The 21,586-nt window shown below is 40.0% G+C and overlaps 1 protein-coding gene across 2 annotated transcripts in view; it reads left to right on the top strand.

Annotated features, from left to right (window-relative positions):
- The window catches only part of LOC120788575 (cell migration inducing hyaluronidase 1), a 174,579-nt gene that overhangs the window by 115,091 nt on the left and 37,902 nt on the right, over positions 1-21,586 (top strand). For both annotated transcript variants that reach the window (XM_040124443.1, XM_040124452.1), the window contains 3 exons: positions 1,284-1,453; positions 6,985-7,194; positions 8,484-8,689. In XM_040124443.1, the coding sequence (XP_039980377.1) occupies positions 1,284-1,453; positions 6,985-7,194; positions 8,484-8,689 (586 nt within the window). The remainder of the gene's footprint in view (positions 1-1,283; positions 1,454-6,984; positions 7,195-8,483; positions 8,690-21,586) is intronic.

The raw sequence follows: 21,586 nt of genomic DNA, 5'->3' as shown, positions 1-21,586 counted from the left end.
TTTCTTTGATTTCATTTCTTTTCCTGGCATCACTTTGTTTTTCCTAATCAGCACATTTGCATTGTTCAGTATGTGAATGTGTGGGAGTGGAGGACACCAGGAACAGAGCTGTTATCAATTCTCCAACATTCTTCCACAAAGTGTGTTATTTTGCTGCCCTTCTCTTCTCATCCCTTCCTTTCATGGGATCCTCTTTGTTCTCCTAAGCTTCACTATAATTTTCTGAAGTATAAGTTGGCCTTCCAAGGAGCTACAGTATGCACATTGCTTGCTAAGAATACTAAGACATTTAGAAACCTTCCAATTCTAACCTCCACCTCCTGCCCCTCACATACACTGAGCTAATACTGTAGCTTTTAAATGTACTGAAGCTCAGTGTATGTGAGGGGCAGGAGGTGGAGGTTAGAATTGGAAGGTTTCTAAATGTCTTAGTATTCTTTCCAAAAAAACGAAGTCATAGAACCTGTCCTCCAACCACATCTAAAGGTTTCTTCCTGTCCTTATTGAATCAATCAGACAGTCCTAACCTCTTAAGGCTCTCTGGCTGAGAGAGGAACATCCACCAATGTCTAACGTCCATGTTGGTGGCCAACAATGTGATCAGGATGCAGCAAAGTCAGATTAAGGAGGTTCATTTAGGCCACTGCGCAGATAAGCATTCAAACTGAATGTTAGCCAAATTTTACATCTGGATTGCATTTCATCATTTCACCTGTACCTGAAACAACCCATTACCAACATCACAGCCCCTTACATTTTTTAAAATGCATGGCTGCTATTGGTCTGACCACTGGGTTTTCGTGATTATATTGCAAGTTTGAATGTGGGTGGGGTGGAAAGGGAATTGCATCGCATTTAATCTGAATATCTGAAACATCTGCTCAGCCACACACACACACACACACACACACACACACACACACACACAGCACACAAACAACAAACTTCTTTCAGTCTCTGGTGAGAATGGCATCTGTTTAAACTGTGCTCAGCTCTGCAGAATGGGCTGTTTAGTGAAGCAGTGAAGCTTCAGAGAGCACTGTCAGCAGATGAGTGTATATCCACGCAGTAGTTTTCAACAGATGTCTCTATATTGTGTTTGTTGTAATGCCTTAATGTTTACCCCTTGAGCTGAGGTATGGTGTGTGTGTGTGTGTGTGTGTGTGTGTGTGTGTGTGTGTGTGTGTGTGTGTGTGTGTGTGTGTGTGTGTGTGTGTTTGTGTGTGTGTGTGTGTGTGTGTGTGTGTGTGTGTGTGTGTGTGTGTGTGTGTGCGTATGCGCAGGTAAGGCCAGGTTCATCCACATGGGTGAGGAGGTGGACGGGGTGGATATGAGGGCAGAGGTTGGCCTACTGAGTCGTAACATCCTGCTCCGTGGTGAGATGGAGCCCGGCTGCTATGGCAATGAGGCCTGCAAATTCTTCGACTTCGACACTTTTGGTGGACACTTGAAGGTACACTGTTATAACCTTGTTATTTACAAAGCAAACAACCAGGTGATTCACTTATGAACCATTTCCACAAGGGATCATCATGTGCTGCCTGAGGATGAGAACTGAGTAGTGACTTGTTGTAGATCTATCTGCATTTTTTGTGACAGCTACTCTAATTTGTGCTTGCCAGTTACTGTAATTATTGACCTTGGAAACAGCAGTTGACAAAACAATCTCAACTCAGGGTCCACTTACTAGCTTTCAGCATTTAAGTCAACTTGGAGGAGAAGTCCCAGGTCATCAAAATCATTGAAAGTTTGATCAACTACAGTTCCATGGCAACTGAGCAAACTTAATCGGTTAATGGGCACCATGTAACCAGGTCAAAAGCTGCATAACAAGCCAGAAAGTGGACCTTGAGTTGAACTTTTTCTAACAGCTACCCTGATGTTGGTCATTTGCTCTGTTTATGTAGTATATGTGCAACAGAGCTTTCAGCTCACTTTAGGGAGGAGGTTGGGGTTCATGGTAGTCCATGGAAGTCCATATTGGACGATTCAGCACCTCACACTTTAGCTCCAGTGCCAATGTTTAGTGCCACTGCAGGATGTAGTGTGTCCTTGAGGTAGAGAGATGGAGTTTGGAGGTCAGGGTGGTGGATGAGTCGGTAGTGCATCCAGCACCATCTATCTTACCCTAACCTTACGTCTTAAGTGTTTTAGTTGCTTAACCCTAACCAAACCTTAACTATGGTTAATTTGCCATAACCATGATCACTATACCATAGTTGCTAAGTATTATAGGAAGCAGTATTTTAAAACCACTGGCATTGGCTGTTGAAAATCTTTGTCACTGAACATAATCAGTGGTTTTGCAGAATCATCCAGTATTGACATTGACTTGTCTGGTGATAGTAAGAAAACATATTAGGACAATTTCATACCTCAAAGTTTACATCTTTTGCTAACCTTGAGTGCCAACAGAGTAAGCAGTGTGCCTTTCATGTACGTGGTGGTGAATGGGTTGTAGTGCATCAGACTTTAATGGAAGACACCCAGAGTTTGTGTCCCATCAACGACGTGCAATTAACGTTCACCTATTTGTTAACCATAAATGCAGTTTTTTCCTGATGTTAACCATGTTGTAGTTACCATTTGCATTTACTGTAGAAAGCAAGAATTCTTTATCACATTGGCACTGAACGTTAAAAATTTTTTTGCCATCTATGTAATCTGGGTTTTTGCATAATCATCCAATAGCAAAGATCTTGTTTGGCAATATGGTTGCAGAAAACATTTTATTCTCACCTCTGGTGATATCTAACCATGCAGATATCCACTCCATTAAAGCTGACAGTTAGTGAGAGGTGGGGTACACCCTGGACAGGTCACCAGTCAATCATAGGGATGACACAGAGATGGACACCTTTTCACGCTCCGAAGCACAACTAGAGGCAATTTAGAGTCACCAATTAAGCTAACCTGCACGTCTTTGCACTGTGGGAGGAAACGGGAAAACCCAGAGTAAACTCACAGGCACAGAAAAGACATGCAAACCCCACACAGAAAGGCACCAGTCTTCTACTTCCACCCAAATACAAATGTAATCACCAAGGCTATTTCTTCAGTAAGACAGTAGCTCCAATGAAAAGTATTTCACTGTCTGTGGATTATTCTGAGTAACATGGGCATTGTTTGTTGAAAAATACGACACAGAGTTTTTTAAATGTCATTTTACAGTACTTTGAGTAGAATAAATAAACAATATCTGTGTCCACAAGTCCTTCAACCTAACCAACAAAATAGGTACTTACTCATTGCCTTCAAAACAACACATTATAGCATATTCCATTTTCCTATCAGCAGGAGCACATTGTTATTATCTAACACTAACCAACAGCCATACAATATGTAACATACCAAAAAGGTAGAGCATAAACTTGGTTCTATAAGAAAACTAGAGACCATTTTGCGATGGGATCACACCAACTGTGATGTCCGTCAACAGGTTGACGTTCCGATCCATGAGTACCCATGAGTACTCATTGCTACATTATTACAAGCGCTCATTAGTCATTTCTTCATTATTACATGGGCACTCAGTGCACTCAGTGCTCATGTAATATTGTAGTATTTAGTGCTCATGGGTCGGACAACACCTATCTTCGAACTTCATTTTGCACACCATTTCATTTTCTACACACCTGTGGAGTTTCATGACTGCATGTTTCATGGCTGTGATGCTATTGCAGGGACAAAATCTCTCCACACACAAACAGACAGTCAGACAGACATAACCATCTGCCAAAGAACTTAAAACCTTCTCTGTAGTAGTCCCTGCTACAGCAGATATCTGAAGGGTCACATTTTGCCATGATGACACACACAAACACAGACACACACACACAGACACACACACACACACACACACACACACACACACACACAAAAATACATACATACACACACACATTAAAAGATATTGATTTAAATTAGTTCTACTTTAGCTTCACTGAAATATGAAGAAGAAAATAAAAATACAGTTAATAAAAGGCTCAGACCTTGTCTCTGCACCTGTTGACCAACAAGAGACAGGTCAAAAATCAATGTACAACATCCAAACCCAGACCTTAACCCTGGTATTCACAAATAGATAAAAAAAGACAAAATTATTTACTTATATTTTAGTTGATGTTTAAATTCTTTCAACACAAAAATGTTTTGACTTCTCATTGGTGAATACATTTGCCTTCTACAGTCAAGAGTAAATAGTGACACCAGCCAAATCCAGTCATAATAAATGATGATTAAAAAAATAAAACAAATACCAAAATGATTTTTCTAATTATTACTTTTTCTTTTTGAGCACTCATGGTGTTTTTAATTTGTTCAGAGCTGGAATCTCCTACAGCTAAGGTAAGTGAAGCCAGATATGTGGCAAAATGTGTGCTGGCTAAACTGACTCAACAGCTAAGCCCATTAATTGCATTAAACACTGACTTTCACATCAGATGATGGTTTGAGTCAGTGACAGTGCCCAATCAACCCCACTACCCAGAGGACAACTGCAGTTGAAAAGTGGAGAACTGCCCACTCCTGAAGCCTGCTGCACCCCTTAGTGCATCACACTGATGCTGATTTAATGAAGCCCTGCTACTTTAAGCCCTAACACTGACCCTGATCAAAGGATCAGTGTGAGATTTCAAATATAAATGGTTACATGGAAGGAAATCAAACACAGTGAGGGAGACCTTCAGTTTCTGCTGACAAATGAAACCAAAGAGAAGTAAAGAAAGGTAAAGGAACAGCCCCACATTTCTATGAATATACCCCTTTGTTGTCTTATGCAGAGTACGATGAGAAGATCATTATTATTTAAATCTCTATTCTACAGAGCAAAAACTCCACAGCCACACTAGCGGCTCTGTGGCGCTGTAGCTAACATGCTTACAATTACATTATCAACATGGTAATGTTTAGCAGGTATAATGTTATAGATGAAAAGTCAGAGGATCACCAAGTAATTACAATTCATCCTGAGGGGAACATAAATTTATTGGTAATCCATCCAATATTACGCAATGAAGTTCATTCTTGACAGGTCCATTTTGTGGCATATTCTATGGGTTTCAACTGTATCATGTGGTCTGCATCAGCAGATGATGGATGTTTGAACAGAGCCAACTCTGTGACACCTGGGCAAACTCTTTCTGCTGATGAAAGCTGTGTGATTAGGTTGAAAGCTGAGGAAAAAAGCTATCTTGGGATTGTATGGGCAAACTATCAATATTGAGATTTGCCGAGCAACAGAAACCACACTGCCATCACTAATACCATTCCACTAGACTGGATGAAAAAAGAATTATAAGGCCTCGGATGTGCAAAGCCCATTTGCAAATACAAATATTTCCACATTAGGCCAATCCAAATTTAATTCACTGATGTAGGATTGAAGTTAAACTAGAGAAGGTTAAAATGGTCAATAAAACCGATGCTGTAATCTATCAGCCTGTCAACCTGTCAACAGGATTAAAAAAGATAGTGTGGAGAGACACTGAGAGACAGGAAAGGACAGAAGAACACAGAAGAAGAGAGACGGGGAGAGGGGAGAGAGAACACGCAAGAGAGAGGCTGTGGTTGTATTCCTGCTGCCTTAATGCCTCTGTCTCCCCATAGCAAGCTATTGTATCCTGTTATAAATTTCCATCACAGGCGCATGTCACATATTTCTCATGGACGGGTGTGTGTACAGGACGTATGAGAAACCCACTCAGAGCAAGGAAGGCCCCAGCGAGATTTCAGTCAAGCCCTTGAAAATGAACGCCTCAGCGCATACTCCCCCTTTGACAGTTGTGCTACTGTTGTAGTAAAACCATGTATCTCCACTAATATCAGCTGGTCACAAGCTGAGAGGCGAAGACTTTGTTTCAGTTTGTATTTTTGATATTGTTTCAAAAAAACAGATGTTGTAGCATTTTCTTAAAGGCTGTAATTTTTCAACTGAATTTACTATAAAATCACCAAAAGTGTTAGTTAGGAGGTTTTCCCATGATATGGTGCAACAGCGGCACCATGGAACAAAGCTGCTTTTCATCACTGAGTCACTCTGCTCTCTAATGTCTTTTATTCACAGATGAAACTCCATCTGCCCTTCTTCTTTATTCTCCAGATTGACTCCTGTGTCATGTTAATTGCCTCTAACATGTCCTTTCATCTATTCCTTCACTTATTCATCCTTCTTTCCTCTATTCTATCTTTCATTTTCTTTGTTTTTGTTACATCATTTTTCTATCCCATGTTTCCTCCCTCTTCCCCTTGCCCATCTCCTTATTTTTTTCTGCCCACCCTCCTTCCTTCTTTTCTCCTCCATACATTGTGCCTTCCTGCTTCCTTCCTCTTTACATCCTCATATTTGTCCATCCTTCCGTTCATGCCATCCTTCTTTCCTGCCTTTCTCCATTTGATGACTATTACCTCCTTTCATACTTCCTCCCAGCCTTCCTTCATGCTTCCTTCCTCTCTCCATCCTTGTATCTTTCCATACTTTCCTTCTTTCCTTTTTTCCTGACTTTCTTAATCTGTGAACAGTATTACAGCCATCCTATCCTCTGCCACCCCCCTCCCCACGTTAATCCAGACCTTACTTTCATAAATCCTCTTTTCAGTTCTTCTGTCCCTCCTTTCAGTCTTCTGCTCAACTATTTCTTTCTCTTCTTCCCTACCTCCATTCCTCCATCCTTACATTTGTCTATCATTCTTCCCACCCTCCTCCTTTCTTTCTCTATCTTTACCCTTATTATTTTGCTTCTTCTTTATGCCACTTTTTCCTTTTCAGTATCCCTCCTTTCGCCATCACCCCCCCTTCCCTCTTTTATTTTGATATTTCACATTCACAAACACCTACTGTTGAAATACTATTTATATCACTTCATTTCAAAACCCCCATGTGCTTTTCTTTGCTGTGCCCAATGATTACAGTTATAGCTATTATTTGAGTAATGCAACAACCTGATCTCCCTGCGGGAGTGATTGAAATTTATCTGCTGTCATCAGGTGGAGCGGGGCTTCAGGGCGGTTCATATATCTGGGATGGAGCTGCAGCACATGGGCCAGCAGACGATGGGACACTATCCGGTTCATTTCCATATGAATGGAGACGTGGATGAGAGGGGAGGCTACAACCCCCCCACCTCTGTCAGAGATCTGTCCATCCACCACTCCTTCTCCCGCTGTGTAACCATTCACGGCTCCAACGGAATGCTGGTCAGTTAAGAACTTTTAATTAAGTTCAGTTTTTTATTCTGTTTTTACTTGTATTTGTAAGGAACATAATTTAACAAATTATTTGACATTAAGGGAAATACACATTTTTCCATGCTGAGAGTTATATAACTAGACTCATATGTCTTCAAGGTAAATATGAAGCTACAGCCAGCAGCCAGTTAGCTTGGCACAAAGACTGGAAGCGGGGGCAAACAGCTAGCCTCTGTCTAAAGGTAGCAAAACCCAACTATCAGTTTAATATGTGTAAAAATCTGAGTGTATAGACTACAAATTGGGGTTGCACGGATTAGGGATTATGTGCTGGAGTATGTCTTGGCTGGGCGCAGTGACTTCATGAAGTCTCTGCTGATTGCCTGCAACTTCATGGCAATGACAGACTCCAGTGCTAGAACAGAGCCAGTCCAGCCATTTCCCTCTTCCCAGTCTTTGTGCTCTGCTAGGTTAACCGGCTGCTGTTAACAATAGCTTCATATTTAGTGTACAGACATGAGTGCGGTATCCTCTCATCTAACTATTGGCAAGAAAGCAAAAAATTGTACCTCCCAAAATGTCCAACTATTCCTTAGAAGATATACAAAATGTTACCTTTTGATACATCATATTGTTATAGAGTTAGGTCAGGTTGATCCCTTGGCAGGCTGCAATTAAAACACCTACACCTAATGACATACAACATTAAACAAAAGAAACAGCTAAAAAAACACATTCGTCAGAAAAAAACTCCGAAATGACTCTTTGTATTGACACAGTTTGATCCATTTGGTCAGATAAAAATTAAAGTAACAAAGAACTTGATCGATGAATTATTTCATGCCATTAGTGTGCATGGGGAGTCAGCAGGAAATCAGCCAGCTCAGCCAAGTAAGGTCTCTAATTTTCATTCTCAATGGGCCCAAAAACCTGTAGGCTTAAAAAGCATTTTCAGCAAATGCTTTTGGTGAGCATCCTTCATTGGAATGATTAGGTAACCATCTTAGAAAATAGAATCCAATTATTTCAATACATTGATGATGGAGTCTGTGTCCAGAGATTCCAAGAAGGATAGCAGAGTCAGAGTTAGAGTCTTCTTCACAATGCACAGTTGCTTGGCAAGGAGTCAGTTTATGTATATAATGGAAGGGGCTAAAGAAGAGATTGATGAAAAAATTAGGAATTACGCTTTGGAAAGTTGATACTTTCACAGTCAATTTGGGGACAGAAGACATGCCTTATTGTGACATCCTGCCAGCCCATGATAATGATAATTGAACTTGTCTTTTCCCTCCCAGGTAAAGGATGTGGTGGGCTATGACACACTGGGACACTGTTTCTTCACGGAGGATGGTCCAGAAGAGAGGAACACGTTTGACCACTGTCTAGGACTGATGGTACGAGCAGGAACTCTGTTGCCTTCAGACAGAGACAGCAAAATGTGCCGTGACATCACTGAAGGAGCTTACCCAGGATATGTGGCCAACCCACGCCAGGACTGCAGGTAAGATCTTTCAACCTCTTCAGTCCCATGGATCTTCCAGCTGGAGTTCCAGAAATTCCCAAAACTATCAAATATGTCAGATGCACAAAACATATAGAATATTTCCATTTGATCGAATGGTGCAGCCCTAATAAATGTCTTGTCTGATGTAAATTTAATGAACCATTAAAATGTGCAAATAGTGACTGACCTATATGTGGTATATTGCCACAATGTGGTTATTTGTTTTTCCACCGTTAATCTTCTTAAGAGATATTTATTCAAAATATGTTCAAAACTACGGTAGGAATAAGCAATAACAATGACTTCAACTCGATGCGGACTCACATGTCCATTTGGTGATCAAACTCATTTCAATTTCTTTAAAGTGGTAAAATCCCAAAAGGTTCTCTTTTTTCCCAACAGTGTAACATGCTGCTCTGATAAATGACAGTGAAGTAAACGTACGATATGATCAACCATTCATCTGCTGAACTGAAACAGAGAGATCCAGACTGTTCTTATCTCCTTATCAATTTAGTTATTTGATAATAGTTTAAACAATAAGCTCACTCATTGAATAAATGGCCTTTGGTGTGTGATATAACAACTCTGCCCATTACAAAAAATATTGTTTCATATGCGTACTTTTGCAGAGGCACTGTTCATTTTAGGCAAGGCTGTTTACATCCACTATAATACCCTGCAGGAAACCCTGAATTTTGCCTGGGCAATACCTCCTTGGTCATCCCTCCTTTATTGAAAGCCTGATATCTCAGCTACAAGCTAAATAATCATCAAGTAACTATAAATGTCAAACAGCCCCATCACATACAGTACAGTATTAGGAGAGTGATATTGTTTTTCATTGTTTGGCTACGAATCTGACACAGATCAATCAATGTGACCAATGACTAAAGAAATGATAACTGAACATTTAACAACCCTTAATCTGAACTGAATCTGAATAATCACTTAACTTTATTTTTACTGTTTTTTATGAAATCCAATGTACTGGAGTACAGAGACAACACAATAAAAAGCAAATCACTGTCCTCCTAAATGGACTGTATTTGTTACATGGCTGTAAATCCTTATTAACTGACGATACTTATTTACTTTAATGGTAGCAGTAATAATCACCAGGTAGATCTTACTCCTAAAAGGTATCTTTATCATAAAATCCTTTTCAATCAAGCTTATATAAAACAGTAACTACAGTAAAACAGTAAGGTTTTAAAAAATATATTATTAGTACAGTGGAGCAGTAATATATGGAACATTTAATTTCCCATTTGGGGTTGACTTCAGATATCCTTGGTGATGGTACCCTCAAACAATCACTAAGCCCCTGTATGCATATTTCAAGCTGTTCAAAGAGTGCTCAAAGGAGTTTATCTGCCTGGAAAGAGTTAGTGTGGAATAAGGATACAATGTTGGCTTTAGCAAAAACTGGTATTTGTGATATTCACAGGGCCTGTTATATCCATATAGGGGGAGCAATTGGGAAATGAAGTAGCAGTATCATGTTTGCAGAGAGCACAGTTTCATGTTGCATGTGATTCTGTTTCTGATGATAATGGAGCTTCAGTATTTTCCCTTACACCTAATACCAAGAAAAATCTCCAATCACAGCCTCTTGACTGTGAAGTTACATTTTTGAAAGTGTTGCAGAGTTTATTGTGGACCCACCACACCAACACGCCTCCAGTACCACAGTAGTGATTAAAATAAACAAATGTAACTGGTTTTAATGTTGTGGCTGATCGGTGTACAAAATGAACAAAGATGCCAGTCTGGAACAAGACACTTTCACATGCAAGCAGAGAAACTCTTTTTTGACCTGAGAGACTGACAAGAAGAGCAAATGCAGAGACAATGAAATAAACAAATGATTTTCTCTTATGTCTTAAAGATACAAGAAAACAAATAAGTAGAAGTACCAGAATGGTCTTGTAGAAAACAAATTCACACTGTGAAAAGGCAGGATATTTAGCTCCTGATCCAATATTGAAGCTTGCACTTTGAAAATCTTTCCTGACTTGACAGTAAAATGGGAAAATGACAGGCTGAGGTTAGGGAATTACTTTTTGTCATAAACACTTCAAACCAACTTTATTTGATCAAAGACTCCCATAATATACACAACTTCCAGTTTTTGAAGATTATGTAATAATGCCCAGTAATCCTACCCACTTCTACCTCCCAATTCTATTTCCACTACTCATTTCAACCTGGAAAATTAATTTTCACGCAGTTTTTATTTAGATTGAGTTTATAATATAATATGATTAATGTACGTGGTTCGAATATTGTGATATTTTGTATATACTGCAAGCAGCTAAACTTCATACGCATATGTAAAATACAAATCGTAGCACTTTAGAAAAGTAATTAATACAGAGAATCCTGCCAGCTAGCTGGCTTTGTCTTTTCTGTGTGGAGTTTGTATGCTCTCCTTGTGAATGTGTGGTTTTCCTCTGAGCATTCTGGTTTCCTCCTGCAGTTAAAAAACACGCACAGGTTCCCCCTCGACCTGACCAATTTATGGAAGACTCCAAGCCCTGACCTGCACCCATATTACATATTACCAAAAAGACTCAGAGCTTGCTGCTGGTGTAGGCAGAAAAATAAAAACTTATATCAGTCTGAGGTCTCCACAGAACACATGCGCACACACACACACACACACACACACACACACACACACACACACACACACACACACACACACACACACACACACACACACACACAAACACACACACACACACACACACACATACACACACACACACACACACACACACACACACACACAATACGCAAACATTAACGGTAATACAGGATGGTAACATTTTGATGATATGTTAATATAAAGTTAACAATTGAAACTCTCACCTTGAACTCTGTGTAGAGATCCAGAAGCCTGTCTCTGAGTTGCTTAGATAAGTTTGAGGCATTTCCTGATTTTGTTCGAAATGCTTTTGGTTTTCTGTAACTTGCCCCTGATGATCCACCTACAATGCAACATTTCTTGGCGTGTTTTTTTCCATAGGTCACGATGGACCCTTTGCTGTACCCGCACTGGTCGCCACCATTCCATGTGTTGTTATTGTTACTGTGTCTGCCTTCCTTCTTCTGTTTCCCTTTGCTTTTGATGTCAGACTAGAACACAGGATTATTATGCTGTCCTCGTCAGCTTGGGAGGAATCACATCTCCAGTACCTACAACATCTAGGTGCTGGAGACCTATAGCAGCTTGGGTACAGTAGAAAAACAAGAACCATCATGTTTTCAGAATTGTGGCGTTGATTTGGAACCGAAGTATTTGTTCGATATGTAGTGTTTGACCTGCAGTGTGTGGTCCTAAAACATCAGCACCTTACAGTAACTGTTTGGGATTGATTGTATCTACTTTTACCCAACTTTTTTCCCCATCAATGTTGCGATGTACTGCTATGATTAATTACACAAACGTACAACATGATCGATCAATCAATGCCACTTCATGAGATAAACCTAGGGATGCGCGATACTATTGACACGACATAGTTATCAGCCTATAAAAACTTAAAAAGGTCATTATCGGCATTGGCAGAAACGTGCCCGGCCAATAAGGCGATGAATTAACTGTGCGCACACAACTATGCTAAATCTGTATTATGAGCGCTAGTAATAAGCTTCATAATGAAAGTATTTTGAAGTATCTGTAACGGATATGAAAATTGCTATTTGCAATGCTTGTAAAGCACCAGTTATGCAAGGAGGGGTAAAACAGCACTCCTTTAACGCTACCAATTTAATTACGCATCTTAAGAGCCATCATCCTGAACAGCACAAAGACTTTCTGAAAAGTAGGAAAGAAAAAACACTGGCTCCAGCAAAAACCTGTCAGCAGCCTCTACTTAAATCATTTGTCCAAGCTAAGAAATATAATAGCAACCACTCAAAAGTGACAGAGCTTCACATCACAATCATTGAATTCATTGTACTTGACAACCAGTCTTTCAATGTGGTGGAAGACATGGGCTTCCACAGACTAATTATGAACATAGAGCCACGGTATACTATACCTAGCCAGCATTACTTTTCAGATGTGTCGTTACCTGACCTGCAAAGCATTGTCTCCAATCACATATAGAAGCTCCTCATTGATGCTACTTATATTAGCTTCACCACGGACATTTAGACATTGAATGTAAACCCGGTCAGCATGTTGAGCCTCACTGCAGAGTGTATTGACAAGGACTTCAAACCTAAAAAGGCTGTCCTACACTCACAGGAGTGCTCCAGTTCTCACACAGCAGCTGCTATTTTATCTGCTTTTGATGGCATGTTTGGGAAATTAAAAATAGCAAAAGCGAGGGTGCATGTAGTGCTACGTGACAATGTGTGAAACGTGTCCAAACCAATGATGAAGTTCGGTGTGCCAAGTCTGTCATGCATGGCGTACATGCTGTTATTGACTGTGCATGAAGATGTCCTGTCTCAGCAGGACATCTAGGATGCTGTGGCAGTGGGAAGGAGAATAGCGGGGCATTTCAGGCACTCGTAACCTGCATGAAGTCACCTACGTGTAGAGAAGGACCTTGGGATGCCAAACAAATGATTTCAACAAGATGCCCGGGGTTGTGGCACTAACATAACTGCTCAGCAGGCCCAGTGACACAGACAGAGGCGTGCCGACAGCCAAAAATACCCTACTGGAAGCTGTCAGTGATCGTGTCAACGGTGTGCAATGTGAGGCACTTTACTCTGTTGCAGCCATGCTTGATGCTTGATACAAACACCTTACTTTGAAGAGGACAAGAAGAAGAGTGATTGCGACTTGCTGCTCAAAGTCTTTGTAGAAATGGGGAGCAATGCAAATGCCACTACTGAAGATCCCCCAGAGAAGAAGACCCAAACAGGACCGCTGCTGGACATGTATGAAGACGTTTTTGGAGGAGATTGTCAAAGCCTCAAATGTGATAGACGAAAAGAGAAATGGATTGGATTGTGAAAAGGCAGAGATGCGCATTTATGTGCAAAAAAATCTACCTTTGCTACTAAAAAATAGCTAGACATCAGTCAGCTGGAGTTTTTTGTCAGCCTTATTAATTGGGCTCAAAAGGATGGCAAGGACTAAAGTTCAGGTTAAGGATTAAAATCTAATATTTTGTACACTAAAGAACTCACTGTTTGTCTGTCACCCGGTTGTTGCGGTGCAGTTTGTGGTAGTAGAGGCCTACTAGTCAGCCTCGTTCATTATACTTTAAGGTAGGTCCTAAGGACTGAAGTTTTAGGTGTGGACTACAGCTGCTATTTTTTGCACTTAAGAACAATGTGTTCTGTACAGTGTCAACTACTTTGTGAGGATTGTCTCAGGGAAGTGTCATGCAAACCTGTTTAAATCGGAGAAGATTCATGTTTTATTTGAAAATATTTGTTATCTGCGCTAGAGAGCTCACTGTCAATGGGTTGTTACAATGCTGTTTGTGGCTCACAGAAAAAGGCACATGGCTCTTGGTTTTACTGTTACAGTTTTACTGTTACTGTCCAAGTTGAAATGATTCCAAGTTGAATTGATTCCTTATTTTTCATGAGTGAATGTCTACATTTGTAAAACGATACAATCAGGGTAGAATCAGATGTTTGTTTTGTTTTATGTCTATATTTACAACAAGTAGGCCATCAATATAAGAGTAATAGGTTAATTCTTGTACAGGAGAGACTTCCTCTCTTCAATGAAATAAAAAAGATGTGTATGTATTGTTATAAGCATCAGGCATCGGCCAAAAGGAGTTTGAAAATATTGGCATATCAAATATTGGCAAAGATCCAATATCGAGCATCCCTAGATAAATCAGTCAACATCACTCTCCTCAGCATCAATGTAGTTACTATATACGATTTTAACTGTAGCAGAGGATAAGCCCCTGCTATGTAGGGATATGAATAATGTTTGTTTACCCTAGACGACTGGAGTAATACAAGGTCTAGGTCTGTACCCCCCAGTGCAACAGTGATGCCAACTTGTTTCCCTGAAGCTTAAATGCTACATTTATGAGAAATATGCCAAGTTAAGATATGCCAGAATTTTCCTTTAATAAAATTGGTAATCGTTTCTGGTGAGTCAGCTCTCCTTCACTATAAAACGCTAGATGTGATTGTCACTGTAGATAGTTGTCTGTCTATATGTTTTAGCCCTGCAATTGGCTGTTGGCCTGTCCATGCTGTCCTTCCTCTCTTGACAGCGCATGGTGGAACAGGCTCCAAAACACCTGCAAACCCATACAGCAAAAGTGTGTAAAGATACCGGGGTGGATGGGTAAATAGATACAGATGCAGATAGTACAACCTTAAACTTCAGACAGTACAACTGTCTAAAAACATGCAATAAAACTGTTTATTCTTGCTGTAACCATTCCTCCTAATCATTCTGGCCATTAAAAGATCTCTTCCTAATGTGCCTCCTTAAGTGATGGGAAATAAAATCCATGATGTTCCTTCTATGCCAAAAATTTACAAGATTCCATCATTTATCTGAAGTTAACATGAGGTTTCAGCTGTCTGGGTTAATAAAATCAATTCAGTGTCTTCCAAAGGTAAAGTCTTTGTAGTAGTAGAGTCTTTTTGTGTGTTTCATTGGGCAGTGTTTACTTGTTGAGCTGCAGTGGAAGGTTAGTAACAGAAAAGGAATTTTCCCCCAAAAATTATTTGCTTTTGTCATACTGTTGAAGTCTGTTATTAGCTTCGGCTCAAGTGGAATATATTTTTACACAGAACAAGGATTATGAATTTTGTACTCCAATCATTTAACTTTGGAAGTACATTAAAACAATAATTCAGATCCAGTTAAGAAGGCTCTTTGAAGGGAGCCGGATCTTATGGTTCTATTCCTTTACGAAAGCCGTTTTCTTTTTGGCTGGACCGCAACAGCAGGGCCAGTCCTATAAACGTGAATGTCTGTCCCTGACTGACTGGTTGACTGAAATTCTGCTGTGTTTCAAGGGTTTTTTTTCCAAACACATGGTTCTCACCGTTCACTTAAAGGGGACGTAACTTAATGTCAAGTAGTAACTTGACATTAGGCTCTGGTGAAAGTGACAGACAGGGACTGTCTACCAATCAACGACTGGTTATTTCAATGATACTGCGACCACCTCCCAAGTCAGCCTATCAGCATTTAGTGCTGGGGCTGGGCAATGATGAGAAGGTGGTAAAAGTTGCCCCGGTTAAGGCAAAGTGCCATTGTCATGGTAGTCCTGGCTACAAGAAGGCATTGCAAATTTGAGCACAATGATAAAAAGAACGGCTCTCAAGTAGGACTGGGTTCCCTTAGTTTGTACCCAAGAACCGTTCAAAAAAACTGGATTGTTCATGAACATAACATCAATACAAACTACAGCCAACATGGCTCTCTCCACCACACGCATATATACACATGCACACACATGAACACACACACAGACACACACACACACACACACACACACAAACACTTGTACGTCTGCCTTTGTTAACCTAAACCTAAATCCAACCTGAATCCTAAAACCAAGTCTTAATCCTAAAACAGTCCTTTAAAGTTGTGAGGACCGGCCAAAATGTCCTAACAATGCCAAAATGTCCTTACAATGATGGCTTCAAACCAAAATTAGTCCACACAACCATAGAAAGACATGTAGACAAACTCACTCTTACCAGTAGGTAGCCTGTCTTCCCCCCTAAACATTCACTTTGTTAGAGAGGCATTATATTTAAAGATGCAGCTCTGAGTATAAAGCAGTTTAATCCAGGTCACATGACTTTTTATCTCACCACACTGCCTGTGCCTTCAGCTGCAGAGCATAAGGCCAAGGTTAGAGATGCATAATGGCACTGGCTCTCACTGATATGGAGTCATTCACCTGCTCTCCAACATGAGGGTGCTGGAAGGATTTGCTGTTTCTAAAGTTATTTTAGTCTCGTGCTTCTGCTTCTTTCCTTCATTTTTTATTTTTTCCTTTCCTCTTTCCTCTCCTAATTTATCCAGTTATAACAGTCTGGTAATACACAATGCACTAAACTCCTAATGAGGCTTTTTGTCCAATTTGTCTGGATCATTGTATTCTGTAATGGTTTCCAAATCGCAGTGTATTTATTATGTGGTTCAAAAATTCCAATTTAATCAAACATGACTGCACTAACGCTCCCCACTGTAAGATTTATTTGATTCATTTCCACTCAGCTTTTCATGCTCCCTTGTGGCTTCTTCTGTCTCTTCCCCCATCATTGCTGAGTATTGTATGTGTTGACTTTAAATGCTCAGATGAGAACAATACATTTTAGTCAGATTTGCCAGGAGCAGGAGACATGTGGGCTGCATGAAGAGGATGATAACTGTCATTTAAACAGAGCCAGATGAATGTGCTGGGCCTAAATGGTTCGTGAGTGAGTGAGTAACTAAGTGAGTGAGCGAGTGTCTGTGTGTGCATCTGTGTCCTTGAGCATGTATTTGCAAATTATCCATCCATGCCATCTCTGTCAGAGGAAACAACAAGACATGGCAGTTGCTCGTGTTTTCAATCATCAGTTCCTTTGGTGAAGAAGGCATGCACACTCACACACACACACATACAAAAAGTTGTTCTTTTAAGAGGCCCAGCAGACCTGCACTAGTACATCAACGTACCTGATTGAACAGCAAATTGAAAAGCAATTTGCTTTTTCACCAAAGATATTCATTCCCACATCTGCAGTCTGAAAATCAGACCAAACTTTAGCTAACTGCAAAATTAAATGAGTGTGTGTGCGTGTCTGTTTGTGTTAGGACGGTTCGTTTATTGAAACTAATTCACCATTGATATGGGCAGTGATAGAACTGCATTTGAATTTCATTTAAACAAGCATTTACAGTAAGTTACAGTAAAACACTGCCACCACCTTTCGAAACCAACTTGTAGTTGGCTGCTGTCTCCCCCTGCTGTTTTTTATTGGTGAGGTCCCTGTGCACACCTCTCTGATTCCACAAGGGCAAAGAAATGTACGTAATCACACAACGGAATGAAATACCAAACCTAGTCTTACCAATTGCAGTAGCACTCGTGTTGTTTATGTATATTACGACTTGTGCCCTGGTGTATATGAGTATGCGGCCGCTATTCAACGCATGCCAATACGTATCATGGATCGGCCTCCAGCCAGAAATTTTAGGATTGTCGCACTGAAGTCAGGAACTCATGGGAAAAGGCCCAAATGCAGACAGAAAAGACAGGCTGAATTGGGGAAGGTGTTTTAATGTACAAAATCAGGCTTACAGGTAGATGGATGGATGAACAGGTAGGCAAGTTGACAGGCAAACCGGCAAGAACAAACAACAGGATTCTTAATCGTGGAACAAACGGGATCATACACAGACAAACTGACAAGGAGTGAATAGAACACAAAGACTTAAATACACAAGGGAGGCAGGGGTAAGTGGGAAAAGGTGAAACAGATCTGGGCGGGGCAGACAAACACAGAAGCGAGGAAAAAACAAAGACAGGGAGAAAAAGAAACTACCAACATATAAAGGAGTAATTTCAAAGAGTCACCCAGAGAGCAGATTGTGACAAGATTTCCCCATTGCCAAGAGAGAGGACATTCTGAACAAACCATCTCTTTTACTAGACGGAACATTGGTATTGGACAGTTCTACAAAACTCCACCTTATGTACAATGATAACATTTTTAGCCATTCTAGCACTGTGTTTCTTGGAATAGTAATGTCAGTCTGTTGGTCAGTCCATCATTTCGGTCCAGACTGAAATATCTCAACAGATGGACTGGAATTTTGTACAGACATTCATGGTCCAAAGAGGATTAATCCCATTGATTTTGGTTATCCCTGATTTTCTTCTACCGACGCCATGAGGTTGACATTTTTGCAGAGTCACCTGTCTTGTTCGGATGGATTGCCATGAAATGTTATACATATATTCAAGGTTTGGGAAGGATAATTTCTAATGACTTTGGTGACTGCCTGACTTTTCCTCGATTGCCACCAGCAGGTCAAAGTTTCACTTAGTCAGTGATACATCTCAAGATCTAAATTTTGCATAGACATTCATTGTTCAGCCAAAGTATCCTAATGACTTTGGTGATTCCCTGAACTTTCATCTGGCACCACCATGAGGTTTACTTTGTTAGTTTTTATTTAAATATATTTAACCAGTGATGGGTTGCTGTGAACTTTGGTACAGATATTCATGGTCCCCTGAGGACGATTTGGAAGCTCTTTGATCCCCTGAACTGTCTTCTAGTGCCATCATCTGGTCAAAATTTTATTTTTTCCGATATTTGACTGCAGAGCCCAGTCAAATATGCCTTGCCCTGTGCGCCGTGGCTGTGAAAGCGCACTTGGAAACAGGGTGGGATCAGAAAGAATACATTATCATACATTATAGGTGGGCATTTTTGAGGTTCTGATGATGGCATGATGGCATGAATAATCACATTCACTACTTTCATCCCTTTTAAATGCAGGACTCTTCCCCATCATGATGCATTGTAACTTTGGGAATCTCGAACAGAGCTTTTCACAGTGGAAAATTATTGTTGTCTGGGATGTCAAAATGTGAATCCAGTAGTTAAAATACAGTGCCAGGAGAAGATGGTGTCTCTTTTCAGTTGAATTCACTTTTGAATTCACTTTGGACATTTTGAAGAATTTGCTATCTTCATGTTTTCTGTGCATTATAGGACACCAGTTTATTTATAGTACAATGATCCAGAACCATACCATGATCCGAAATTATTTTTAATGTTTAGTTCAGTCAAGATTGGTCTCTTAATGGAAAAATTATTGCTGACAATCTAGTAAAGAAATAGCTACCTGTTTTACCTTAATATTAAGATATAAACGTGGTCCTTGTATGATCAACAAAGAAATAAGGATTTTAGAATAACATTTATTGATTTTTGAAATACTACTAAAATACCTGAACCGTCTCTATCACTCACGTTGGTGATTCCAGCAACAGGTCTACCTGTATTGAAATTAAAAATGCAAAGCTCCAGGTGTCACTTTGACCAGATTTGTTAAAAAGAAAATTGCCATTGACTAACGGTTGCCGCTGTGTTTTGTAAGCTATTTTCAATGTGCCAGTATCCAGCATGCCTGTTGTATTGTCGTAGAAACTGTGGAATAATTAATCAAACCGACAAGTTTAGCTCAGAGGTTTCTGTGATTATTTTGCAAAGGTCTGGTGCTGGTCGGATGAAATTTAACCAGCAGATATGCCATGCGTAACTGTGGCTTGACAGTGACAGCATCACTCCAGTTACAGACTGCAGATGGTACAGGCATCTGTTGCCTTCAGACGGCTGTAAAGAGACTCACAACAGTAAAGGCCATCAGTATGGTATTCCTACTAGCTGTCGTGGATTACAGAGCTGGTAAGAATCTATAATTTATTCTGTCTAGCTGGCATTGCTGCCAATCAAACAGAAAAACCTTTTTGTCTGCATGATCATATGTCAGCTGGTTGAAAAAAAATGGACAATGAAAATGGAAGGTCAAGCAAATAATGAATAAAAGAGGTTGCCCATTTTTGGGATGTTTATACACTGATTTTAATGTTGTAGCTGATCAGTGTGCGTATTTGATTTCAATGGATAAAATGATCAAAATGCTATGGAACAAAGGTGCGCTTAGCATTTAACCTTCTCTGAGCAGGCAGGCAGTGGACCACGCCAAATGAACTAATTTGTGGCATTAAGATTGCAGTGTGCTACTGGATTCGCATCCCTCTTCTGCGCCTCTCCTCCTGCCTGGGTGCACAGCAGGTCAACAAGATACAAAATTGGTGCAGCCAAGGAAATAATCTGAGTGAATCACAGTCTAATTTTATGGTTCAATGTGAATGTTGTTAAAATTCTTTCTGCAATATCTGCACACTGCAATTGTTAAGGTTAAGGTTAAGGTTACAGAACGTGGGTATGGTTTAAAGAAGCATATATTATTTGCTTAATCAACCCCATCCACCACCCCAACCTCACACCCTTACCTTCCACTTCTCTACACAAATGACACACTACTTCTTGTATAATCCTGCTGGTTTTATCAGTGTGGTCAATGCCCTTGCACTCAATTATACAGGATATCAGTCAAACATCCCCATGTCTTTGCTATTGTATACTATTTAATGACAGATGAGAGAATTTTGTTCTGCAGCTTGACTCTATCCTTATTTCGCACTCAAATATTTTACATTCACTCAAATTCTGCCAGTTAATTTAAAAATTAAATATACATTCACATTTCTAAAACTGCGCTAAACTGCAACAACAGCACAGATTTAGGAAGGGGTTTAGAGGCAGAGGGAAACAAACACCCCAAAAAAGTAAAATGGAGAATAGAAGGGGTAAAGTGGAGAAAGGAGATATTCAAGGTGTAGTGCTGCCATTTGGTAAGCTGCTGTGGAGCTATACTGCATGTCTGCCATTTCTATTCCTATTCATATTCATTACCTTAAGCTACTTTTTCTCACATACAGTACTTGCAAATAGACCTGTAATGATTGTCTCATTATGCGTTGTGCTTGTGTGAAAGATGTTTTCTGAGGTACATACATGCACGCAAAGAGAAAGAAGAAGAGAAGAATTTGCACATTTATGAAAAAAAAATTGAGACAGATGTCTGTGCTGTAAGAAAGTTCCTACATCACAAATGTAAGTCAAAAAGAAGCCAGCAATAACTCAAACACCTTTTTTTAAAGATCTAGTCATCAAAGAGGGAGATGTAGAAAAATGAACAAAAAGTGCAAAATTTAAGAGAAAGAACTGATGATAAATACATGTTATGGTATGCATAAAGATCACAATGGAAGGCACTGTTCCCAGCTCTGTCTATCTTTCTATAAACATACAAACACAAATTGTGTCCACTCACTGTTTATGTACGCACTGCAGGCG

Source organism: Xiphias gladius, chromosome 1 (assembly GCF_016859285.1).
Source record: "Xiphias gladius isolate SHS-SW01 ecotype Sanya breed wild chromosome 1, ASM1685928v1, whole genome shotgun sequence".
In the NCBI taxonomy this organism is placed as follows: domain Eukaryota; kingdom Metazoa; phylum Chordata; class Actinopteri; order Istiophoriformes; family Xiphiidae; genus Xiphias; species Xiphias gladius.
This window is presented reverse-complemented; position numbering and strand designations above follow the sequence as displayed.